The sequence below is a fragment of the Lonchura striata genome, chromosome 8 (assembly GCF_050655825.1).
Source record: "Lonchura striata isolate lonStrDom1 chromosome 8, ASM5065582v1, whole genome shotgun sequence".
NCBI lineage: Eukaryota > Metazoa > Chordata > Aves > Passeriformes > Estrildidae > Lonchura > Lonchura striata.
The window spans coordinates 5,910,170-5,936,637 of record NC_140710.1 but is presented as its reverse complement, the minus strand read 5'-3'; the positions used below and the strand labels follow the sequence as shown (position 1 = coordinate 5,936,637).

The 26,468-nt window shown below is 40.2% G+C and overlaps 2 protein-coding genes across 6 annotated transcripts; one reads left to right on the top strand and one right to left on the bottom strand.

The window, feature by feature from the left end:
• Positions 1–284: 284 nt before the first annotated feature.
• Positions 285–7,944, bottom strand: ECHDC2 (enoyl-CoA hydratase domain containing 2). 5 transcript variants are annotated; one of them, XM_085586251.1, is made up of 11 exons: positions 6,919–6,958; positions 6,323–6,415; positions 5,521–5,588; positions 4,793–4,880; positions 4,400–4,486; positions 3,148–3,240; positions 2,486–2,542; positions 1,890–2,077; positions 1,396–1,446; positions 1,014–1,061; positions 285–551 (listed from the first exon to the last, which is right to left on the bottom strand). In XM_085586251.1, exons 3-11 carry the CDS (start codon positions 5,569–5,571, stop codon positions 474–476), a joined length of 741 nt encoding a protein of 246 aa, XP_085442377.1. In that variant the 5' UTR covers positions 5,572–5,588; positions 6,323–6,415; positions 6,919–6,958; the 3' UTR covers positions 285–473. The 5 variants fall into 5 exon arrangements, with proteins under 5 accessions (XP_085442377.1, XP_085442375.1, XP_085442376.1 ...); XM_085586249.1 differs by lacking the exons at positions 5,521–5,588; positions 6,323–6,415 and adding an exon at positions 7,607–7,905 and having other exon boundaries at positions 6,919–7,310; XM_085586250.1 differs by lacking the exons at positions 6,323–6,415; positions 6,919–6,958 and adding an exon at positions 7,607–7,896.
• SCP2 (sterol carrier protein 2) lies at positions 7,945–26,468 on the top strand. Its single transcript, XM_021529571.3, has 16 exons — positions 7,945–8,071; positions 10,005–10,059; positions 10,609–10,680; positions 11,205–11,336; positions 12,034–12,098; positions 13,108–13,234; positions 13,917–13,980; positions 14,257–14,343; positions 14,956–15,106; positions 15,869–16,016; positions 17,597–17,704; positions 19,432–19,585; positions 21,982–22,075; positions 22,655–22,784; positions 24,234–24,313; positions 25,575–26,468. The coding sequence occupies exons 1-16, from the start codon at positions 8,030–8,032 to the stop codon at positions 25,668–25,670; spliced, it is 1,605 nt and encodes a 534-aa protein (XP_021385246.1). The 5' UTR covers positions 7,945–8,029; the 3' UTR covers positions 25,671–26,468.

Here is a 26,468-nt window from a genome sequence, read left to right as displayed (position 1 = left end):
CAGTCAGCTAATAGAGGAAAACAGGTGATGGAGAGAGGTGTCTGGCATAGACTGATGTGATGGCCCTATGTACCTGTGCACATACAGGCCCTGTGTTTTCTCAAGCACTGGTTCAGCTCATTGGAGGTGAGTTTTGGTTCTGGAGTGGGTCAGTCTTGCACTGTTCACAGCAGAGCTGGGGTCAAGGGCCACTCCTCTGTGCTACTACTGCTTTTTCTGTCAAAGCAGTTGGAAGAGCATTGATGCATCTTTATAAATTACTTGAGATGAACATGCTTTAAAGATCTGTTGTACAAAGTTAAATTTTTATTTGGAGATTTGTAAAGAAAAACAATCCAGTGGAATAGTTAGAAATGCAGTCCAAGGCAAGGAGTTAAGTGCACAGAATGGTGTGATAAAAATAGTCCTAAGAAATCAGTGGGCCCTCCTCAGTCCTGCTCTATCTCCAAAAACTCAAGGGGAAGCAGAACGCATTATTTGCCAGTGAACTGAGGTGGTCGCTTCTCCCTGAAGGCAGCCATCCCTTCCTGACGGTCTCTGGTGGGAATATTCTACATGAGAAAAAAAATAAAACAAAGAGATATGTTTTCCATTTACAAGTCTGATGTGTTTTTAAGTTCTGACTAATTTAGTAGTAGTGATATAAGACTAAGATTGCTTTGCTTTCAATGATACATAAAATTCCATGTTTCGCAATTAGGAAAAAAGAGATAGGGTTGTAGTGTAACTCACAAACAAAGCACCTAAGAAAAAAAACACAGATCTATATAGGAAAACAGTTTCCTGTAGTCTTCATACTTCATCTTAAAACATGCTGAGAGACATATTATATGGTAATCTTGTAATACCCTATATTGTTCTATTAGCTGAGAAAGGTGCATGCTCGCAAAACTTGCCATGAAGAACTACAGGAGGAATAATTTTGAATTATTAAACTAAAACCATTTGTCAAGCTCATTCTATAACTAATATACAGTTGTTCCTTTCAGGAATGAATTCTGAAGGCAGTTTACCTGGGCATAACACATCCCCTCAATAGCCATTCCTGATGCAATGTCAACCTGGGAAGGAGAGGAAAGGTGTGAGGTTTGTCTGAAGTACAGCCCTCAAAGCTACTTCACAGCTCTCAAATCAATGGGAGCAGTCAGTCACTCTCACTCATAGTAAGTGATATTCAATATTAGAAGTACAGTATTACTGTCTGCAGAAAAAAAAACAATTCCTGCCATTTTACTTTTATCTTTAAAGAAATATTTTAAAACCTCTGAAATGGTTTTAAATATATATAAATAAAAATTTTATAACTCATCCGTTATAAACATTTTTACTGTAGTAATTTGTAAGAGCTGATAATCTTTTAATTCATTTCAGTATTTAAACAAAAATAGTTATTACCTCCATTCCTTTGTTTATTGCCAGTTTTCCCATTTTCACAGCAAATGGTGCCTTGATTAAAAACAAAACCAAACCACAATGAATATTTTAAAATAATTAAATTCACATTAATTCATAAAAGATGAATTGTTATATTATTTTGCTCTAAATAACATTTTAGTCTACAGAAATTTGCAGTAAGTTAATAAGTATCCTATAAAATTCAATTTGGTGTTGTCTGCATTTCACAGATGAACACGGTGTGAGTTTCAATGTGTCCTACAGGTCTGCATGGCTGCAGCTGGGGACTAAACCTGTCCCATGGGTTAAGCAGCTGGATATTAACACTTATTCTTACAGAAGCTGCATTCACAAAAAGACTTAATGAGACTTAAAGATCAGGAACCAAGGCTTCAGTATTTCGGAGAAAGGAATTTCAGGTGTTTGCTCTCTCTTAAGGGGAGCACATTTACATTGTCCTGTCTTTACATTGGTCCCATGAACAATGCACTTACCTGGGGCAGGATTTCTTTAGCCAAAGTTAAAGCTCTCTGGTAAGCTGCATCTCCCTCGCTGTTCTGTGGCACTGAGTGATTTACCAGCCCCATGGAGGCTGCCTGTTCTCCATCAACCTGTCTGCCAGTGAAAATGAGTTCCTTTGCAAGACCTATTCCAACACATCTGGGCAGGCGCTGGGTTCCACCTTAGGACAACAGGGAAAACACCATTTTCTATTTCTGACAAATACCCCAGAAGTATTTTGTCTCCTTATAAAACCAGAAGGCTTACAAAATAAAGAGATCATGTGTTTCTTTAATAATTACTGGCTGAATATATTAGCATTTTTGAAGGCATCTGAAAGGCTTCAGTATTTTGATAAAAAAGAAAAGGTGTAAAGGACTTTACTACATTTAGAGTAAGTCTGAGACAGAACTCTTGATTCATAGATCTCTTTTGTGACTGTAAGATGCTACTTCTAATTTACATTCAAAACACTTTAAGTGTTCAAGAACACACTCTAATGGCAAAATATTTACAATGCAACTGAGAAAGTGAGATTTAATGAATATTAATGAAGGTTTAATGAAGGTTAAAATTTAATGAAGGTTACCTGCTCCAGGCAGAAGTCCTCGTGTGGTCTCAATAAGGCCCATTTTAGCTGATGAAGCTATTAAAAAAATAAATGTAGGGTTAGCTACATTTTGATTTGTATAACTAGAAATTTTCCAGATTGAACTGATCAATAAAATTGGAAACTGTCAATACTGAACTGGAACTCCATTTATCTAGGTAGCCAGAAAGTCTGAATACTACAGTACTTACTCCATATCTGTCTCAAGTCTGCTTACTCCAGTGTAGCAATTTTAGCTAGAAAACTCAAAAACTAGAAAATTTTAGCTAGAACCTCGGGTCTCTGATAGATAAAATATAATGGATGGAAGCATGGAAACACAACAAACAAGTCTTCCAACCCAAACTGATTTAAGCTGGGAAGGTTAGATTTAGCCAGATTATATCTGATCCAGTATTAAATTACAATAACTATTCAATCTTACTAATAAATGGTTTTCTAAAGGAACTCTTTAGGCTTTACTTTTTAAGCATGGGAACTGCTTTCCAAATAGTAACTAAGTGTCACAATTTCTGTACAACCTATTCTTAAATTTTTCTCAAGGTTCTGGATTCCATTAACAATCCACTGTCATGTGTGTAAGTTCTCTTTAAAATGCAGCCATCAGTTACCAGGAGATTGCTACACTGAGCAACACAAACCTGCCACTCGGAGGTCACAGGCCAGGGCCAGCTCTAATCCACCGCCCAAGGCGTAGCCATCGATTGCAGCGATCGTGGGCACGGGCAGGGCAGCTACAGAAGAGAGCACAGATTGCACACTTGTGTCCCACAAGTTCTGTTTCACATGGCCCTGGAATTTAAATCCTTATGTTCTAAAGCTTTCAGTTCAGAATTGCTCAAGGACTCATTTTCTTTTGCCACAGATTTTTCAGTCTGGAAAGAGTAAAAATGATCTTCTTGCACTTCTCTTTTCTTTGTAAGAATGCAAAACATGCCTCTTCCATGCGAAGAAGCTTGCAAAAACAAAGTACTGCAATGCAAAACGGGATCGGTCCTCTCCTTGCAAATTTATGACATGAATATCCATCTGTTGCAGTTAAACAGCCAAAGACAACACACCATCCCTAGGCCCTGTCACAATGCTCAGTTTTTGTGGTGCTTTTGTTAGCCAAGGCTCCTGAAAACAGGAACAGTAAACACTGTTTTTCTAGGGTACCCTATATCTTAGGAACTTGATGTATCTGGAGATTAGCTACTTGACACTTTTTTAAATACTCAGGCAGCTGGATGCCAACTTCTGAGGTGAGCTAGTTCTCTGCTGTAACCACCCCTCTGACTGCTCCTGTCATTTTTTTTTAAATTATTGCAATTCTGATTGGTATTTTAGACCAATTTTTGACTTTGGTATTTTTTTCTAGTGAGAGCAGAATAATTCATAAATAGGGAAGAAAATGACTTGCAGAAACTCATATTCATTCTGCAAAGAAAAAGAAAAGGGAGGTGAGGGAGTTGTAGATACAGCCCCCCCCCCCCCCCGACATTGCACAAATTCATTTAGTAAATCCATTTAGAGATTCAAATCTGTGTTCTTAGGTCTCTGCCATATTTTGAGTGTTTCTGGACATGTACTGGAAGTGGGAGAAGCAACACAGCACTTGCCTCCCAAGGATTCCACAGAAGTGTGGAATAAAGAAATGCTTTCTTGCAGCAGGTATTTATTACATAGACGTGTATGTGCTTTGTTGTGGATAAGAAGTACATCTTGTCCTTGGAGGGGCAGCAGGATGGTTGGTATTTAATTCTAATTGGATCTTTCTTTCAGGCATAAGCTGAAGCCATTTGGAAAGCTACTCCTGGGTGGGTAACCTGCTGGTTATCCCCTCCTACAGCATTTCTAAATGTTTCACTACAGTGGCTTAGGATAAATTTTCCAACTGATATAATCCTTTACCTATTTCATCCATAAGATTTCTCAGTCTTCTAACAAACTCTGCAACTTCTGCATCATCCATCTTTGCACGTTCCTTTAAATCTGCTCCTAAATAAAGGAGGAAAAGGATAGAATCCAAGAAAAGACATCTGAAATGTTCCCTCCTGTCCCTCTCAGAGGACAGACCATTTAAAAAGTCTTGCAATAGAGCATTCTAGTCAAGTAAGGTCCATGGAATTTGGAGTGTGGGCATCTGGGCTGCAGCAATAACAAGGGTGCCCCTCTGTGCCCTTTTGACAGATTTATTTCTTCTAGCACTCATTGCCAACTGCATTTCTGCATGATTTGCTTATCATACAACCCTCAAAGCCACCACATCTTTTCAGAGTAATTAGCAGAGCCTTTGCTACTCACCTGCACAAAACACTCCTTTCACCTGGCTCTTGAACACCACCACACGCACTTGCTCATCGAAGCGGAGCTGCTCCAGGACACTGAACAGCTATGAGGGAGGGAGTGCAGACAAGAGTAAAAAAAACCCAAAAAAACAGTAAAAGTTTAGGCATATGGAGGTGTATATACACTGAAATTATAGCAAGCTCCTAATCTGTGATGAAGCGTTTTAGTTTATTTCCCTGCAGGTGCCAGAAAATTCATGGAAATCATGTAAGTGGAACCTGCAGGTTTTTCGATGACAAATTCAGAACGACACATTTCCCCATCTCTTTTCTTCCTTCCACTCAGAGATTAACCTTTGCTGTACCTAAAACTTCCCCTCCTGTCCAGGCATGAGCCAGACTTTCTATAGGATGTGTCATCCTTGAACAGGTCACCTGCTAAGGTGTGACAATGAGTATGCTTTTGTTGTAATGACACAAGCAAGGACATTAACTTGCATTTGAGTTAACTTCAATAAGTTAACTTAAATTAGCTAACTTAAATAACCCAAATATATCTGTCCACATCTCAGGCAGTAACTGTTACATTCTGTTTTTCTCCAGGTTCACCTGCCTTGCCCCAATGCCATCTCCCACTGCCCTTCATCATGAGATAAGTTTTTTTAGATTTCCCACAACTATTCTCACTGCAGTTAGTTATTGATCATGGTTCCAAACACACTCACAGGCCAGGCCCATACTCACTTCATCTACAAATACTTTTCCCAGTGAATTTCTCGCGTGGGGCCGGTTCATTAGGATTTCAGCAATACCTTAGTAATAGGAGACAATTTCAGTTATACTTCATTTAGTTCTCTGACACAGTAATACAACAGGGAATAATATCTGCCTATGCTACATCTTGTCCTTCCTCAAAATGCATATAAAGTATATTCTAAAACAATCAGTTATTTTAAAACTGGAGGTGGCACACCATGTCTACAAAACCCAGTTATGCAGAACAACAGTAAAATTCAGGCCTGTAAAAGATCATGGATAAGCTGACTTTTAGAAAATGTTCAGGACATCCAAGAACATATATCTTAGAATTGCTGCAGAAATTGGAAAAACCCCAAACAAAAAACCAAAGCCCAAATGATCCATCTTAGGTTTCTCCTGAATGTTATTTATTTTTTTATTGTACAGTCTTCCTGTGTTCAAGTACATCCCTTAATAAAGGAAACCATCTTCTTGGGATTGCTGTTTGCATGAGAACAGCACAGACAGGTCACATTCAGTTCATGTTCCAGAACCATTTTGAAAGTGAACTCCATTTAATTTCAACACTATAAGCTCATCAGCAGAAAGGACTCTACTCAAAGTTCCTAAGTCCAAGCAGAAAAATAAAACCACAACATCTACTACATCTCCTTTGCACATGTGATTTGTAAATTATTATCCAATGGCTTCTGTATGCTTTGGAGAGAAAAAAAAAAAATCTACTATTAATTGTCTAGACTTCTGCTCACTTCCCAAGCCTTAACATTGGAAGATGCTGCAGCTGTACCTTGCACCTGCCTTGCTTGGTCTTTCTGCCCTGCTGGAAGGTCGCTGTTTTTTCCTCTGCCTATGGCCAGCTCTGAACCAAAGATGTGTCACACTGCAACGCAGACACAAGAGAACAGCGGGCACCCGCAAAGGAAATGTACAGCTGGTAACTACCTGATGTCTTTGTAACTAACAAAATACCAAGAACTGTTTATAAACCCCTGCAACAGTTACACAGAAAGTAAATCCCTGGCAATCTGAACCGAACCTCAAACTGCTTCGTGGCTCTCGTGGATAAATGTGCACAGGCATGTCAAGGTCCTGTCCTACCTTTATCACTGCACGATAATGCTTTTAGAAAAATCTAAGCTATGCAAACCAGAACTTCTTGCGTTGAGGTCGCATGCACACATAACTTTAGGGGGAAAGAAGAGTATCTAGCTATTCATTCAGCAGCGTTCTTGAAAAAAAAGTATCAAGGCATAACTAAAAGCAAAACAACAATGCACGCCCGGGACTCGGCGGAGCTGTCACCCCCGCTCCGGAACACACGGCCCCGCTGACGCCGGGCCGAGCCGGCAGGAGCGGAGCCGCGCTCCGAGCCCCGGCACTCACCGCCGCCGGCCGCGCCCAGCAGCACCTCCGCGCCCCGCGGCGCCCCGGCCGCGCCCGCCGCGCCCCGCGCCCCGCGCAGCGCCGCCCGCCACAGCCGCAGCATGGCCGCGCCGGAACCGGCAGCGCCCGGCCCGCCGCCCGCGGGAAGCGACGTGCTGCCGCAAACAGCGCCGCCAGAAGCTCGGCTGAGGTTGGCACCGGCTGCGCAGGAGCTGTGATTTGCATTCTGCCCTCGGCCATGGGCATCCTCAAAGATGACGAAGTGAGGGAAGGGGAAGTTGAGTGGATGGAGGGTCAGATGTTCAGCTCTCACTGTAAATACATCTCTAGGTAACAAGCAGCGTTTCAGGAAAAGAGAACGATCTCGTCAAGTATCTGTCCCAAAGACATCTCTGGAGGAAAAGAATTACAGAACCACAGGATCAATTGAATTGGAAAAGACCTCTGAGACCATCGAGCCCAGCCTATGACTGACCACCACGTTGTCCCCTAGACCGTGGTACTGAGTGTTTCCTTAAACACCTCCAGAGATGGTGACTCCAGCACCTCCCTGAGCAGCCTATTCCAATATCTAATCACCCTTTCTGTGAAGAAGTTCCATTGTCCAACCTAAGCCTCCTCAGGTGCGACCTTAGGGCATTTCTCTCACCCTGTCCCTTGTTCCCTGGGAGCAAAGCCGGACCCTCACCTGGCTGCACCCCGTGTCAGGAGCTGTGGAGAGCGGGAAGGGCCCCCCGAGCCTCCTTTTCTCCAGGCTGAGCACCCCCGGCTCCCTCAGCTGCTCCTCGCAGGACTTGTACTCCGCACCCTTCACCATCTTCGCCGCCCTTCTCCGGGGAGGCGGCGAGCTTCACTGCACCTCCACTTTGGAAAAACGTCTGCTAATCGCCGTGAAGGGGGAATTCAGGAGGATAAGCAGGGATGTTTGTAAGACTGACCGTGGCCGCGCTATGGGCCGGGACGCCGGGCCGGTGCCGCAAGGGGGGCGCTGCGCCTTTAAGGGGCGGGTGCACGGCCCGGGCGCTCGCTCCGCGCCCGGCGTCGCTGAGGGCCCGCGGGACGCGGCGACAGCAGCGGGGGAAGGAAGATTTGTCCCGCCGACATCGCCGCCATGCAGCGCCGGGTGTTCGTGGTGGGCGTCGGCATGACCAAGGTACCGCCGTGTCCCGGCCCGGGCCTCGGCGCCGCCCTGTCCGCCGAGCCGGAGGTGCCGCGGGAGCCGCCCGCGCCCTCCCGGCGCGGCGGAGCCCTCACGGGGCGCGCGGGCAGAGCCCGGCCCCGCACAAAGCGCAAAGCTCACCCCGCCCGGGGCTGCGGACCCGGCCAAGGGGAAGGCGGTGCTCCACAGGGCGATACAGCAGCCCTGCGGCGGGCACAGTGGCCCCGCAGCCGCCGGCCCAGGGCCCGTCCCCGGGCAGGGCCCTGCAGGGTGTGCTGGGGCGGTTCTGGTCCCGGCCCGGGGTTGTGAGCGCGCGGCTCGCCCCGCTCAGCTCCTCCCGGGAGCAGCTGGTAGCCAGGTGGGGCTCTGCTCCCAAGTAACAAGTGATGGGACGAGAGGACTTGGCCCCAAGTTTCCACAAGGCGGATTTAAGGTTAGAGTTAGGATTAAGTAAAATTCCTTCACTGAAAGGGTTGTCAAACCCAGGAACAGGCAGCCTGGGTTTGGCAGTGCTGGGGTAACTGTTGGACTCGATCTTCAAGGGCTTTTCCAGCCTAAGCAATTTTATGTTTCTCAAAGAGGACAAGTAAAAGAACCACTTTTGTCTAGACAGATAAATCTCAAGATAACTTTGGTATTTTCTAGAGTAGTCAGAAACTCCCTGGCCACCTTTTAAATAATAACTTTTTGTCTTGTTGCTGCATGGGTCTTTCTCCAGCATGTGGTGTGATAGGGGAGGAACTGAAAGGTTAAAGACAATTCTGTTAATTGTGGTTATTGGACTAGATCACAGAATGTAGTAATAGAAGTTATTGAGCTCACTTGTGATGTCCTCATGGAAGAGACAAGTAAAACTTGTCACACACCATATTGCATCTTAAGTATTTTACAATAAAATCTTTTAAGTCTGTATTGCTTGTCTTTGATTAACACTAATGATATAATGACTACTGAAATTTGTTATGTCTTCTCACAACACCAGTCCACGTTTCCCGTGTAACTGTCAGCTCCCCAGTCTCTGCATTTTCAGATGTGGATCTCAGTTACCACTTGAGCATGACTTGAAGAATTGTCAGTACTCTCTTCTCTCTGTTAGCCCAAGCAGTATCAATCACTCTTACAGACTTCTACAATGATCAACTCACCAACTGTTTTTTCTTATGACCTTTGCTCTGTTGGGTCTCTGTCTAAATTAATGAAAGGAAGCACTGCAGAAAGTACAGCCAAGTGGTACAAATGACTGGAGTCAGGGACATAAGCAGAAGGAGGCAGCAAATAACTTTCATATGCTTACAGGGGACATCAAATTTGTAGAATTATAAGTAGTTAGCATGAGGATTTCTTTTAGCAGTGACACTTTGTTAGTGATGTAAAAATCCAAACCACATGTACTTGTAGTGGTCTCTAATGAGTCACACTACAAAGAAAATAGAAATGCCACCTCTATCAGTGAGGAGTAAGGTATAATAAATTCTCTACAAAGAACAAATATTTTCTTGTTACAAATAGGATTATAACAAAAAAAAAAAGAAAGAAGTGGAAATATGTATCAAAGCTTCAGTGAATATTGTGATGAATTGGTGAAGATTATAATTATTCTATGTCCCACCCAAAGGCTTTAGACAGGATTATTGTCCATCTCCATAGCCATGTATCTTCTTTAACAGTGATCAGAAATAGCCCTCAGCTCCCATAAAGTTGCACTATTTTCTCCTTTTAGCCATTGCAGGGTCTGGCAGCAGTACTTGGGAATTGTAAAGATTTTCTACATGCACTTTTGGGTTAATGAAATTACATCTTTTGCATTATTTAAAACTTATTTCTAAATCAAATATAAGGCTTTTAAATATACCAATTTGAGCAAAATATGAATTAAATCTCACTGTTATTTACTCTCACCTTGTTTTCCTTACTTTTTTCTTGCCAGTTTTCAAAGCCTAGTGAGAAGAGTGCTGATTATCCTGACATGGCTAAGGAAGCAGGTAATTTAGTAAGAAAGCATTTTGTTTGATTCCTGATGCTTAGTTTAGGTCTTACAGCCAATATTTTATTATACATATAAAGGAAAAGCTGATCTAAAAAACAGATTTAAAATCAGAGCACTTTTACCAAATCCATAACTGACCTGTCCAGGTCAGCCCTTCCAGGCTGAAGTCAGCAGGATAGCTTTAAATTGGATTGTGCACTTAAATAATTGAGCACTTACCTATATTATTCAAAACCTACTCTCATTGGGATGAACAACCTTAGTTCATGAGCACAGAATGAAATGCATGAAATTGATTGAGTGAAATTTTGAGATAAAGAAGCTTGTTTAGAACTCAAAATACTGTGAAATTGTCCTTATGAGATACAAGACTATATTAATTGTTTGCACATTATAATAAAGGATTTCTACAACTCTCATTTGTGAATGCAAGACTCATACATACTACTCTAGGTTCGCTTGTTGTGGTTGTAAAAGCTGATTTTTTTTTTTATTTTACCTTCAGTTTTAAACTTTTTTTCCAACTTTTAAACTTTTTTTTTAGGCCAGGCAGCTTTAGCTGATGCTGGGATTCCTTATTCAGCAGTGAAGCAGGCGTGTGTGGGTTATGTTTATGGTGAGTATTGTTGTTTTATTGGAATGTGACTTCTATGACAATTGTAGACTTATGTGTGTATCAAGTATGAGCAATGGCATCAATAAGCTTTCTATTGAGGGGAAATCTATTTCTGTTCCAAAAAGATTTTTCCATTTACTTTCCTTCTGGTTCTCTATTAATGACTGTGTTGTGGCAAGTGAAGTAGGGTCAGTCTGCTGTGATACCTAGAGCAGCTCCCAAGCCACACCTCTAAGACCCTTCTGTCCAGTCCAGTTATGTCCCTTTTATTCCCAGCCTGTGAAACAGAACCAGGACAAACTTCTGGCTTTAAAATCTGAAGAGTTTCATCTTGTTTCTGAGGTTCTTTAATTTGAATACCTGAGAGCCCTACTCAAAGTGACTGCTCAGAAGTTCAGGTTTACAGTTTAATTGGTAGCAGTGCACCAATAGCACTGCACATGGCAGTGTATGTGCAGCAAACGAAAAAAAGCAAAATTTTTGTGAGTTTGTACCTTATTTTAATGTCGTATTTCTATCTGAAGGTGACTCAACCTCTGGGCAGAGGGCAATCTACCATGGTCTAGGTCTAACTGGCATTCCCATCATCAATGTTAACAACAACTGTGCTACTGGATCCACTGCTTTGTTCATGGCCAGACAGCTTGTAGAAGGAGGTGGGTTGTTGTGCTCTGTGCACCTAAGAGATTGTCTGGGATGCTGTAGGATGGTGTGTGAGGATGTACGTATCTTTTCCTGTGTCATGAGCTGTATGAACCCAGTCAGTTCTGCCAGTTAAATGTTTCTGCAATAATTGTTTGGAGGAGTGCAGAACAAGTGGCATTACAGTACTCCAGGCACTAGGTTCTCCAGGGTGAAAAGAAGAATCTGCTAAAAAGCTTAGATTTTTTCTTTTAACTTGAAGTTAATACAAGTGTTTAACATTTTTGGAAGGGAGGGGAGAGAGCAGACTGACGGACCATGCTTGAGTATTTCCGCCTATTTTTGCAGTTCCTTTGTGGACTTTGATACTTTCTTGCACCGATGCTGATGTTTCTGTAATGAGAACTATAGTACCACTGTATATGATTGTTTAGTATTTGTAGCTGAGACATAAATGCTTGGTTGTCTATGAGAGTTGCTGTCAGACAGTTAAAAATAAACCCCAGTCCTGTAGTGATCTTTCATTCTTAGGTATCAATATCTTTGTATCAATACCTTGTCTATTTTACTTTGACTCTTTCAAAAAGGAGGAAGGAAGAGCAGCTGGTAGGTGTTTGTGTACATATCTTGTAATGGAATAGTTGTTAGTACGTAGTGTCATTTATAAACACATTGTGTTTTAAATAGCCACATATTTTATTTTATTCTAAGGTTTGGCAGATTGTGTTCTGGCACTTGGCTTTGAGAGGATGGCAAAAGGATCTCTTGCTTCAGGTGTAAGTGTCTGAAACACTTGATATGTTTGTACATGAGATACAGTCCATCATTCTCTGAGATGTATTGTCAATATACCACTTGCTTTACTGTGTTGCTGTAGATGATGACAAAAGAAATAATTTGTTTCATCTAAATAATCTTTTCGTGAGTTTTGTGATTCTGATGGCAGCTATGATATACTATAAAAAGTAAATTATAAAACATTCCATGTGAAATTTATGTGTCATGTTTGTTGCATTTTGCCAAGATTATGTTAAAGACTGGGTTAGTGGGGGAAAATGAAAATACCAGATAAAATACTGAAGCTTTTAGTAACTGAAGTGTCTTTCTCAAACAACACAGCAAATCAAGAAAAGATTCTGGGTCTTCTGGTCTGATACTTACTTGATTGACCTGTTAACACACTCTCCCAAAAACTAAGAGCTTCTTGACTCTTATTTGTTTTTACTGGAGAAGTATGTGTGGGTTTGTTTGTATTTTGCCTTAAGGCAAGCAATATTAGAGCCCATATGTCATTTAACTGCAGAACTGCCAAATTTGATAATATATTCAAGGAGTTTGGGTGAAAAATGTTAAATTTAGCAAGTGATAAAAATGAGAGAGTTAGCTTTTAACATGCTTTAGGATATTTCATCTATGCTTCATTGAAAATACTACTAGGATATTAATTTTATAACTTGAAACTATATAAATCATGGGATTTTAAGTGAGGTGAAAAATACCCAAAGTCCCTTGCTGAAAATAGTGACTGTGATAGAAATCATGTAGCAATGATTCTTGCCATGAATCAGTGCAGTGGTTATAATCTCAAGCATTATCTGCTTATTTACTTTTTTTATAGATGGGAAATTATCAATATTTATGATTATGTCACTGAAGTGCAACATACTGCACAGAGACTTGTTAAAATATTAGAAAAACCTCTAATTTCTTTGAAATCTGTGACAGTTTTGTGGTGGTGTTGAAAAGAAAAGGAAATTATTATTTGCTTTGTATTTCTGTTTTCAGTTTGCAGACAGAACTAATCCTATGGACAAACATTTAGAAATTATGATAAATAAATATGGCCTAGCAAGTGCTCCAGTGGCACCTCAGATGTTTGCAAGCGCTGGCAAAGAACATATGGAGAAATATGGTCTGTTAACATACATTTTTTCATTGTTTTCTCTTTATGAAGTGATTTAAAAGTAATAGGATTTTGTTTTAAGAAATGGTGGCATTAAGGTTGCATAACTCCCTGCATTTTATCCCTGTACCTCAGGACAGGTAGATGGGCATGGGGCTGAACTGTTAGGCAAAAGCTGTTGGGTATTTGATTTGTTTTAATACCTGGCACAAGGCTGCTGCCACTGCTGTTTGCTACCCCCTGACAAGATAAGGAATTGCCTCCAAGATAACAGCCTGGCCTGTTGTGCATCTTTTATTTGCACTTTTAGGCTATTATATGAAAAAATATATGCACTCAGACTCTACAATTTCACTGCAGCTGTTCTGCACTGATAAGAAAATGATCATTTAAGTTAAAGTAGTAGAATAATACATCAAATAAAATGCACTTTTTTCTGTATTTTTATGAAAGTATTAAATATGTGAGTTGGTTGTTCTGTCAGCTAAAACTCAGCCATGTTTAGTAGTCTATATCTAATTTTGAAACCTCAGCTGAGTTCTAAAGAAAGTCTTCATCACAGTGTGTCTCTTGTAAAGATGCTTCTGAAAATCAGAGTCTTACAACACTATATTTAAACTGTTATGTCAGCAAAGTAAATACTTTGAGTAAACAAAGTATTTAAACACTTTTTTTTTTCCCCCCTTTTCAGGGACAAATCCAGAATACTTTGCGAAAATTGCATGGAAGAACCACAGCCATTCAACCAATAACCCGTGAGTCACGTACTCTACCTCTATAGTCAACATCCCTGGTTGTTAAAAAAATTAATGCACAACAAATTAGTATTTTTAGAATATATTCAGAGTATTTCCAGCATATGTTCTTTATTATGAAATGAGAAAATAAATGAATTGTTCTAGAAATATATGAAAAATTAATTCTCTATCCAATGCCTTATACTTTGTAAAGAGAGCTCTATAGCTGCCTAGTAGTGTGATACTAGTATGTGTGCTGCTCAATCTGATATGGCATCTGTGTGTTTTCCTTAGGTATTCCCAGTTCCAAAAGGAGTATACGTTAGATGAAGTTCTGCATTCTCGCAAAATTTTTGATTACTTGACTGTCTTACAGTGTTGGTAAGGAGAGGACTTTGCATTGTGAAATAGATCTTGATGTTAAGACAAATATGGTAGGACATCTATTTAAATAAAGTCTGGTTTTGTGGCAGTTATAATTTACAGATTGCTTTAAGTAGAACTTTTTATAAGTAAGACAAATGTGAAAACTCTTGTCATGACTGAACACTAGATACTTGCTCTCAGTGTAATATTCTGAGCTGAAATAAATTTTGTACTTTGGGGTTCTCATGTAATTCTGTTCTTTTACTAATGTGCATCTATTGCTGTTAAATGTTAATTCTCCTCTTCAGCCTTTCCTAAGCACTCTTGGAATGTATATATGTTTATAGCCAAGGAGAAGCTTTGATTTGTTCTTAATTGAAAAACTTTAGTGACACATTTCTATTTCAATACAATGATTTTCAAATGTCTGGTATAAATATTACTGAAAGTGTCCAGTAAGCACTGATGGAATTTATAGTTTCAGTGGTATCAGCCAAAGAAAGTGGGGTTTTGTTTGTTGGGTTTTTTGGTTTGTATTAAAAGATAAATCTATGGAAGATCAACAGTCTAATGAAGATTGACATTACTGATTTAGAACAATAACATAATTATTTTTCTTTCAATCAGTCCAACATCAAATGGTGCTGCAGCTGCAATTTTGGCTAATGAGGAGTTTGTGAAAAGGCATAAGTTGCAGCCAAAAGCTGTGGAAATTGTAGCACAAGTAATGAGTACTGATTATCCAAGCACATTTGAAGGAAACAGTTGTATGAAGATGGTAGGTTTACAATTCTGTATTCCATGGTACTCTTTGGGGTGGTTTTTCTGAGTTTCTTTTGTTTATAGTTTTGGGCTGGTGTTTTTTTTGTTTGTTTGTTTTTGTTTGTTTTTGGGTTTTTTTAGTGTTTTTTTTAAGTACCTGCAAGTCCTAGTGATGCTAGAAACATTTTCATCTAAGTGAGCAAACATAATGCTTTGTGGTGACTGTAAAATTGATTTCATTTGGACAGATATGGAATAAGCAAGGAGTATGATTGTGGAATGACAATAAGTAACATATAAACAGGCTATCAGAAACCTAGTTTTTAACAAATTATTTACAGGCTATCTTTTAAGCGACTTTAACAACAAACTAAAATTTCTTTCATTTTTCTCTTTATAACAGTAATGAAATTTAAAACAATCAGGTGGCTCATAGAAAAACGTAACATGACAATTTCAGGATTTGTTTCAAATCTGTTGGTCTGAATCATGCAAAGGAACAATTTGGGTTGTGATCAAGATTAAGGAAGTAGAGGATATTCCCCAGAAAGGTTTTGCATGCCAACAATAACCCTTAGAATGTGTTATTTCTTTCTAGACATTTTTTATTGTATGAATATCAAACTCTGACACGTGATGCACTAAAATATATCGGAATACTATCTCCTTATTTCACTGACAGGATGTATAGAAGCACAGTTAAAATTAGGTGCAAAAATTAAACTGTGAGCTATATTTCTGTAATGATATTTTAACATAGAATTTCTCCTTTTCTCAGGTTGGCTATGACATGACTAAAAAAGCTGCACAAAAATGTTTTGAAAAAGCAGGGCTGAAACCTACAGATGTTGATGTGATTGAACTTCATGACTGCTTCTCAGTTAATGAGTTCATCACTTACGAAGCTCTGGGACTGTGTCCAGAAGGTAACAGCAGCAGTGGAGATAATTATTTTTATTAAAATGGAAAGCACCAAATTAAGAACTCATGTGATTTCAGTCTTAGGCCCCTTTTTTTTGGAGCTGTATTCTACCATAATCTTACCCCAAGATTTCCCTCCATCTATGTATTTCCTTTTAAGAATATAAATATAGGAGAAGATTTCCCTGTGAGGGGCCTTAGCAAGTCACTGATCTTTGAAACAGCTTTGCCTCAGAGTTATTGGCAAGTTGTCAACATGCATCTAAAGTCAACTGTGTAGCAATGCTCAGTCCAGTTTAGTTTAATGTCAGTGAATTTTCTGGATTTACAACAGATTCAATGGCAGTGAAATTTAGCCCTGTGTATGTAAGTAAAATCATTAAAATTTTCTGCTGAAGAGGGTGTTTTATGATTTCAAATAAATATTGCATTGAACTGCTATTTCAGTTCATGATATAATTAAATTCTAAACATATTCTTGCTTTGCATAGATTATTATCTGATACAATCTTTCTCAAATTTGTTTTTAACTAATTGTGAGGAAATACCATATTCTGGCACTAGGTGGTATATTAAGTCTGAGCTTTCTCACTGAAACAGACATTTATGGAATTCCAGGAAGACTTATGTGTTTGCCTTTGAATGTTTGCTTTCTACTGCAATTTTTGCTGTGTTTTTATGGTATCTGCAGCAAAAATGGTAAATGTTTGACAGGTATATTTCAACAGGTACATTAAACTCTTTAGGTTCATTCCTTTAATTGATGCAGAATAATCTTAGTGCTACTTGTCTATTTGACTAATTAGCCTTGTGCATGGTTATTTAATAGTGCTGTTCTCACAACCCTTTGTCAGTCTGGCCTTAATAGTATATGAAACTTATCTTGGAATGATAGACTAATTAGGCATAAAGATTAATGAAATGGCATAAACCACTGTGGATTTAGATGGGTAAGTCTAACTTGGTGTTGTCATTTAATGGCACCATGGAACCATGACAGACCTTTTTTAGACTTCAGTGTTAGTAATGTAGGCTGAAGAAGCTGGTACAAGAATAAATGAGTAAGAGCTGGTTAAAAGGGAGAATTGTCTATAGTCTGGAAAGCTGAACAATTCTAAACATTAATTTTCTGAGTGGTTTCATTCACTGTTTTAATGTCTTAATACAACCCAAGGTACCATTAGTTGGCCTTTGTGGTGAGGGATTGTGTTCACCCTCCTAGTCCTAGGGGTCACAAATTACAGCTTACAGAAAATATAGTTATCACTGCAGTTTCATGAACAAAATATAAATAGCTTTATTACATTGATTATATAATAATGCTGTATATATCTATAGAACAATTAAACTGCAAATTAAAAATAACTTTTGTACCAAATGCTTTACTTTCATGTTATGCTTTCTCCAATGGTATAAGCAAGTGTCATTAATGTAGTTTTGCCAATTTTTCCTCTTTGTGAAAGATGAGCTGTAACATTTCCTAGGGTTTGACTGACATGCAGCATTTCTGATAAATTACACCAGAACTGAAAAATCACTTACAAATAAAAAAGAACATTTTTCTTACATGAATACTGTTTTATAGGAAGAGCATGTGACCTGATTGACAGAGGAGACAATACTTACGGAGGAAAATGGGTTATTAATCCAAGTGGTGGCTTGATTTCCAAGGGACATCCTCTTGGTGCCACAGGTATGCAAAACCTTCATTTAATCACACCCATTACATAAGAGATACAGCTCTTGAGCAGGCAGGTGCTTACCAGTGTGTTTGAAACATGAGGGCCTCAAAGCTTCTTCCCAATTTTCTTTCCAAATAATCCAAGTGTTGGAGCAATTTAACACAGCTTAACCTTTCCTAAATAATTTTTCAATAGGACAGCTTCAGAATAGTATTTGAATAACTATTCTAATATGATGTCATCCTTTAAAATTCTGGTTTTGGGGATTTTTACTGTCTCTGAATAGCCTGTACCATTGTTAGCTGTACTAGAAACCTATTTTGTTAAGTCTTGGATGTCAAAATATTTATCTGATGTTTACAACAGATAACTTGGTCACCATTTCCCAGCAGCATAGATTCCCCCCCACCTTTTTTTTTTCTCTTTCTTTAAACTGTGTTGGATTTGTGAAGATAATTCACCCTCCTTGTTTGGAAATGAGAAGTTATCAGGAAACTGAAGAAAACTGAACCTTGTGAAACACCAAATCTTAATCTGAACAGTTGTAACCGTGAGATACAATATGCAGTTAAGTGTGGGGGCCAGGGGAAGTGTTAAGAAACTTTGGAGAAAGAGGGTTCCAGAAAAATGCGACTGTGGATATCTGTAACGGTGAGAGTATTGCATTGCCAGGTTTATGTTAATTTTTGTCAGTTACACAGTGATAAAAGCAGAGACGCTTAGTGGCATTCTTGCTTTTCCAGTGCCATGGGATGGAGGAAGAGTCAGTAAAATGCAGAAAATGACAAGTCTTAGCCTGTCAACTTCATTTCTCTTGGAAACAGTCTTGAGGCCAGTTATATGCTAAACAAGGGTCGTGTAAATCCTCTTAAATATCCAAACCATTCCAGGGCAGGCTGCACCACAGTACACACCCTCTCCTTGAGGCTGAGAGGATGTGAATGAAACCTGTTCCTTCTCATCTATGACTGGAATTTAAAATTTCTTAACTTCTCCTCTTCATAGTGTTTCAATTGGCAATATATACAGTTCAGTGCATGAAATGCAGATTCTTTGCCTTGTCCAAAGACCTGTGCAGTAAGTTGTCCAGGTTAAGGGAGAGGAAGAGACTGGGAAAAGAGAAAAGTCTGAGGAACGTGCAGAGGAGGGCAATGGAGCTGGGGGAAATTCTGGAGCAAAGATCCTGTGAGGAATTCCAGAGGCAGCTGGGGGGGGCTCAGCCTGGAGAAGAGGAGGCTCAGGGGGGACCTTCTCACTCTCTCCAGCTCCGTGAAAGAAGGGTTGTAACCCAGACAGCTGGAGACACGATGAAAGGACATAGCCTCAAGCTGTGCTAGGGGAGGTTTAGGCTGGACATCAAGAGGAATTTTTGCACAGAAGGGATGGTCAAACACTGGAATGGGCTGCCCTGGGAGGTGGTGGAGTGTTGAAGGGAAGACTGGCCATGGCACTCAGTGCCGGTCTAGCTGACACTCGGTGCTTGGGCATGGTGGGCTCGATCTTGGAGCTCTTTTCCAACCGAATCAACTCCGTGGTTCTGTGCGTGCGGCGGGACCGGGCCCTGGCTGCGGACCGGGGGGTGAACATCATCAGTGTCAGGGCTGCGGTGCAGTGGGCTGCCCGTCCTTCGGGTTTGCAAGGTCGGCCCGTTCTCTGCCGCCGCTCGGGCGGGCGGGTGTCCGGGCCGCTGGGCGTGCGGCGGGCGCTCGCTGAGGCGGCTCTGCGCTCGATGTTTCAGGGCTGGCGCAGTGCGCGGAGCTCTGCTGGCAGCTGCGCGGGCTGGCGGGGCGGCGGCAGGTGCCGCGGGCGAAGGTCGCGCTGCAGCACAACCTGGGGCTCGGCGGCGCCGTGGTCGTGACGCTCTTCAGGATGGGCTTCCCCGGGGACGGCAGGTGAGCCGACACACGCCGGGGGCTCCCCGGCACGGAGGGAACGCGGGCTGCGCTGCCAGGCCTTCCGGAGCGCCCGGCTGGGGCTGCGCACAGCGCGGGGACAGAGCGCTGCTGGCCCAGCCTGCCTGTCCTGCTCCCTGCAACCGCAGAACTTCGCTGTTTGGAGTTACTGCCGCGGCTCCAGGGGGAGATTGCCCTGTAAACCAAAACACGTGTGACTCTTGTGTACCTGCAGCACTGCAGGTCTGTAATGAGGTTTAAACTCACACACTCTCGTGTCACATTGAGCTTTTCAGTGACTCTCAGTGCTCAGACTGCCTCGTAGAAATGGCTCTTGTAAGGAAGAGTGATGTTTGGAGGAAGAAAGCTACCAAATAAATTAAAATAACATTCCAAGACTAAAACAGGACACATTAAAGTTAATCAATTGACACTAGGGATCTGCCAAGGTGCCACCAGCAAGACATTCATGAGAACAGAGAACCCACTGCTGTCATTGCTACAATGTTAGTGGTTTAGCTCTGTGAAGGATTGCTTTCAGCCACGTTTCACATGATAGTGTGTTACTGATTACAGAATTTGCATGTACAATTATAGCCTATTTCAGGTGAGAGAACACTGATATGAAGTTGTGTGCACTGTGCTGTAGCTCAGTGCTCGAATGGACAGGAATTGAGAGAAAACACTTAAAATTTGTATTATTCTGGTATTTTAGGGAAGACTTACAATGCAGTTCCCTTTACATTTTCACTTTCAGATTTCCTTAGAAAGATTGACCTGCTTATTGTGGGTATTATGGCTTTTAATCTCAGTTCTTTGTTTTCTTTGAAAACCTGTGAACAGCAGAATTTATCATACACTGGCCTTTCAGAAAGAAACACACCCCTTCCTCCCAGCTCATATTTCTAACATCTGTTTCAGCTAAACCTGTGCAATTCCTGGGAGGTGACAATATAACCTGTGGATGAGGTGATGAGAGAAACCACTGAACTTTCAAGGGCTGCAGCAGTGACTTTTTGTAGTGTCAGTGATAATTCTGTCTCTTTTTTAATCTGTAAGAGGTTTTACCATGTGAGAAAAAATTATAGATATGGATTCTCTGCAAACATGCTCACATAACTTGTCAGTGGGTGTTAGTACAGTTTTAAATCTGAGGGGAAAGACTGTTAGAGGGACTACACCTTTTCCCATTGCTTTGAGCTTTGTCTTTAAAATTACTGTCACTTTATGGAAAATGTTGTTATTTTTATATCATCAGTCTTGAGGTGCTGCTAGAAGTAGTCCTGTTTCATGTACAGATAATATTTCTCCTGAAGAACTCAAGTCTAATCTCCTATGGCTCATTTCACCTTCACGGGTGTTCAGAATTTTTAAAATACTGTCTTAAGTACAAGACAACCCAGAGAAATCTTAGCAATACTCATTTCATCTTATACTAGAGAAGCTTAAAGCCCTTTAGTTCTCCCAAAGGCTCTGTGTGGGACATCCCTGACACAGGGAGTTGCACCAGTGTGTGTCAGACTGGAATGGAGCAGTGGCTGATGTGCTCAGACACCCCTTATGTAAGTGAGTTATGATGTGCATTGTGTAATTAAGGGAAAGGTGGTGAAATTCCGTGTTTATGAAGATCCTTCACATCACTTGCCTACAGTACAGTTAGTGACTGGTTCCAGATCAAGCCTGTGGCTTTAGTAATGGCTGGTAAGAACGTGCATCAAGGCAGCAGGACTTGATCAGTTTTGCATTAGTTTTTGCAACAGTTCTGCTTTTTGTTTGGTGGCTTTTTCTGAGCCTTACAGTTTCCATCCTGTTAGTACAGCCTTGGTTTGTTAGCAAAATGGATATATCTCCTTCAGACAAGACAGTGCCCACTGTTGCTACCTTGTCACACATCTGCAGGGCAGTGTCAGTACCACCCCAATAAGTTCCAGCAACATTTCCTGAGCAATTCTGTCACTTCAGCAGTATCAAACCTGACCACAGTTCTGGGCTCTGCTGCCAAGAGATGGTAACAGCAGTGAGCCTGTTCCTCCTGCTGCTTGAATTGCCGTTTCTTTGGATGTTTCTTTGTACTTTGGCTCTGTGTGCCCCTGCAGAAATCAAGAATTGGGTTCCATGTTGCTTTCAGGCCATGCAGGGTGATTTCTCCAGAGTATCAGGAATAAGAGTAATGATTTACTTAAATTATAAAATTAATCTTCAGTTCATACACACAGAACACCCAGATATCTGGAGTGATTGTAGTTCAGGCTGGCAAGAGAGCAAGCTTCACTTTGATACCAGAGTTGCTTTATACTGATGAACTGTTTCTTGCTGGTGTTAGGCCTATTGGTGGTCATTTGAGGATGTTGCAAATGTGATTAAAAGTGTTTAAATGAATGGGGTTTTTGTTTCAGCAATGACCGTATTGCAGCTGTGCCTCTCAGTGCAGCTGTGGATGGATTTAAAGCACACCTGGTCTTCAAAGAGATTGAAAAGAGGCTCCAAGAGGTATTTGACTACTTCTTTTACCTACAACAGGATTTTAATTGACAGCAGAATGTGTGTGAAACCTGTTGGGAATGTATTAGCATCCACCACTTCTTTAGAACTGCTCATTGAAACAAATGCTATAGATTTGGATTTTGCCAGAAACTTTTACACGGTGCCATGATTTTAAGTTACCTTTTTTCCAGATAGTTCTTATCTGCATAAGGATATTTCAGTGGAGGCAAATTTAGATTGTATGTGAGAAGCTTGCTAACTAACCAAAGAAACTTTGTGTTTGGTGTTAGGTGCTTGCTTTTTAAGTGTGATTAGAAGAAGAAATTGTATTTTGTCAAACTTATGTCAGGACAAGGCTATTAGAACCATTTCTCTTAGTTTAATAGATTTCAATATAGATAGTCATAGTTTGAGGTTTTTTTGTTTGTTTAGATTTTTTTTTTTATGGTTGTTTAAATTATACCTAATGGAGGGAATAGATACTTTTATATTAGTAGAAATGGTGAAGGTTTTTTAATTACTTCTGTTAAATTAAGACTAACTGAAAATTATGTTAAATTACTTTCCCATTCTGTGTCATTACAGGAAGGAGAGCAATTTGTTAAGAAAATTGGTGGAATCTTTGCCTTCAAAGTAAAAGATGGCCCTGGTGGGAAAGAAGCAACTTGGATAGTAGATGTGAAGAATGGCAAAGGTTCTGTGGCAGTTAATTCAGGTCAGTGCTCTTTTGTTATGCCATTGCACAGCACACATAAAACTAACAAATACAGGCTCATATTCGTTCAGGCTGTAGCGACCTTGAGCAAAAATGATGTAGAGCTACCTTAATTTTAAACTTTTCTTATTATTGGCAATTTTAATCCATGGTGTTTCATACCAAGAACTAAACATCTTCTACACTGAATCTGTCTAGAGATAATAGTGTATTTTCTTAGAGGCTACAGGTAGATCTGTCATATGATTTCACAGGAATCAGAATGGAAAAAAAAAAAGTGAAAATCAAGCCTCAGGGATTTTGTTGTTCTCACTGCTTAAAATTTAGGCCAAAAGTGTAATTTGTAGCTGTTTCTTCAGTTGCTTTGTTGGAGACACTGGTAAGCAGTAAACTGGTCTGCCTTGTCAAGTTACTTCTCCTCTGCAGGTAGTTAAGCAATAAAACTTGATTGGTTTCAGTGCTGTACCAGTGACATAAACTTCAAGTTCCATTCTGAAAAAGGCAGAAATAAAAAACAGACTGGGTGGTGTTGTGGAGCCCCATAAAAATATTGAAGACACGAGATTGGTACCCTTGCCATGAATATGTCTTGTCTTGAATCTGAAGTCATACACCCTAGTAATGAAAATGAAAAAAAAAAAAACAAAAAAAACCAAAGGTAAGAGCCAGTCCTCAAAATCTGATATATCCATGAACCTGCATTACAAACTTTTAATTAAAAACATGACAGGGGAATTTATTCAGAAATTCATTGTTACGTTATTACAAAAAGAAGACCACAGTCTTCTGTTGCATGGGAAACAATTCTATCATAGATTTCAGTCTAATAATAAGATGAGTGCAGGAAAAGATGTATGCAGGTTTTAGGTCTTTGATTTACACATCAGTATTTATATCAGAGTTTATTAAAATAATTTTCCAGCTTACTTCTGGTAAGAAGAAGATCCTAGAAACTTCTGTACTTGAATTAATTCAAATGAGTGTTTTCAGAGTGCACATGTTGTTCCCATGGAAGGAGAGGGCAGGAAATGCCTGAAATGTCTGTAATGAATATCTTGAGAGTGTCACAGGGGAAAACTCATCTATTTCAAGCTGATCTTCATACTAGCAAATATAAGCTTGATAAAACTGAAAGATGATTATCAGTGCTTGCAATGAACATTCTGTCTGGATACAAGTAGATTATTATTTATTTTGAAGGAATTAATTTTCTTAGCTTTTCAGGAAGGCCCATCTTTTTTCAGTGTTGGGGTGGTCTGTGCTACAAGGTGGCCCAGCTGCCTGTTGGCTTTGGGTGGCCTCTTGCTGATATTTTTTAGTGGCTCTTGCTTGTACATACTTCAGGAATCATTTGCTGACCTGTGGTCTGAAGGATTCTCCATGTAGTTGTAGCTCCTATAACTGTTTTCATTTCTGAGTTTGAATCTTCATTTAACTCCTGTCTTGCAGATAAGAAGGCAGATTGTACAATCACAATGGCTGACACTGATCTGCTGGCACTCATGACTGGCAAAATGAACCCTCAGACAGTAAGTACAGCAAAGATGATCAGGGAACTGGATGGTTTGTTTTGAATGTGTTTAAGTTTGAATCATCAAACTTCATCATTCATCATTTGAATGTTTTCATCCAAAACTGCCATGGCTGATCTGAAAAATGACAATTCTTGGTGTGCTCTGAACAAATCACCCAAAGTGGGATTCATCAAGAAAGGACAGGGATGTATGTCAGATATCCTGCAGGGATGTGTCCTGTGCTACATCCCAGGAGGAGATATAATAGTGCTTGGTTTGCAGAGAAGAGGGGCAAGCCAGTTTTTGCAACTGGCCATGAGAGAGAAGGAATGTGGGCCTCTCTTTGGAGGGCTTTACCCCCAGAGCTGACATTAGTGTAAGGAGTCATCTTGATGCTGGAAAGTAGAAATTGAGGTGAGCATCTACTGAGTGCCTGTCATTTGTTGTTGTTGGGTGGGGAGTTTGTGGGGTTTTTGGTTGGTTGGTTGGTTGGTTGGTTTATTTTTTTTTTTCCTCTGTATGCCTAAAGCAGTCCTAGTGTACAAGTAAACCAGATGTTTAAGTTAATTTTAAGTTGCTGTTCTGTGCTTCCAAATTTGAAATGCTCTGGGTAACTGTTTCAGGATTTTCATCTGGTAACCATGGGGTAAATTCTGCAAACTCAAATGTGTCTAGGAGCATTTTTAAGATAAAACACATTATTGAAATGTTGTAATAGACATGTAGAAATTCAGAAGCATCTCCAGCTTTACATCTACAGTTTGGGTATTTTGGTGCATGCAGTTTATCACCTTACAAGGTCTGGAGGAAAAAAATCCAAATTTTCTGCATGTCTGCTTCACAAACAGACATTTGTAAAATTGAATTGATCAGGAGCAAAGCCAGTTAAGGCTGAGGAGGATTGAACTAAGAAATCAGTTGTGGCACCTGCTGTCACTGTGGCTTTATTCTTTGCAGTTGAAATAATGAGCTTGTCTGCTCTGAGCAGTCACCACCCAAACATGGGGTGTTCTGCCTGCTCCAGGTACAGACCTGTGGCTGTGATAATCTGAGAAACAAGCAAGTTTATTCTCTTTAGGTGTCAAAAATATAATAAGAATACAGCTTCCTCAGTTTGCAGTTCTACAGCCAGACAATGCATTTATTGCTGGAGGTGAGGTGCCAGAACTGTTGGAAATGCCAAACTGCTCATCCATAAGAATCCATAACTGTCTGGAGGGGTGCATTTGGGATAACATGTTGTATTGCATTTCACAGAATCTTTGTTTTTTTTTAGGCATTCTTTCAAGGCAAACTGAAGATTTCTGGGAACATGGGCATGGCAATGAAACTTCAGAATCTACAGCTCCAGCCAGGCAAAGCTAAACTTTGAGTTCAGTAGAGTGAATAGTCAGCACTTGATATTCTTGACAAAAAAGTAGAATTAAACTAGACATTATCAATAATATGGCACAGCCTGGGTTTGATTGGACCTCTCTCACCTAAATTCTGTGGTTAGAGAACTTAAATCTCTTAACAATTCCATTGGTTTCTCTATGGCTAAGCTTAAGGCACTAACACTTACAAATGATACATGGTGGGGCTTTGTGAAAGCTTTTGTTCTAATCAATATGGACAATTTTGTAAAAATTAGAGCTGAATTAGGCTGCTTACTGTTGTTGAGGTTAGTTGGGAAGGAAGAGAGGAAAGTTATAAATAGTTTGGCATAGCAATGAAGTGAGTTGCATTTTTTAAAGACTGTAATAGCAGATCATACAAATGCTTTCAGACTTCCATTCTATCCAATTTGCTGCTGCTTACATTAAAATGATCTTGTAAAGGGGATCTCTAACAACGTTTTTTTAGAAGAGGTTTTAGGAATTTGCTATAAAATACTTTTCTTATTACTACTTTGGAATTAAAAAATAAACAAAATATCCAGAAGTAAGCAGGAACTAGAATGCTGCTTGGAGGTTTACAGGATTTGATAATTCTTCACCTTGAAAAGAGATTAAATATGCCAGGAGAGCAGAGAGAGAAGATAATCAGTATGTTACCTGTTTTCTCCTGGTAAAATCTGGTGTTGATCATGATGAAATTCTTGTCAGTTATGTAAAAGCTTTAAGTTCTGTTTTGGGAAAATGTATTCTGGTTGGAAGTTTAATAGAGAATTAAATATACTTTTCCTGTT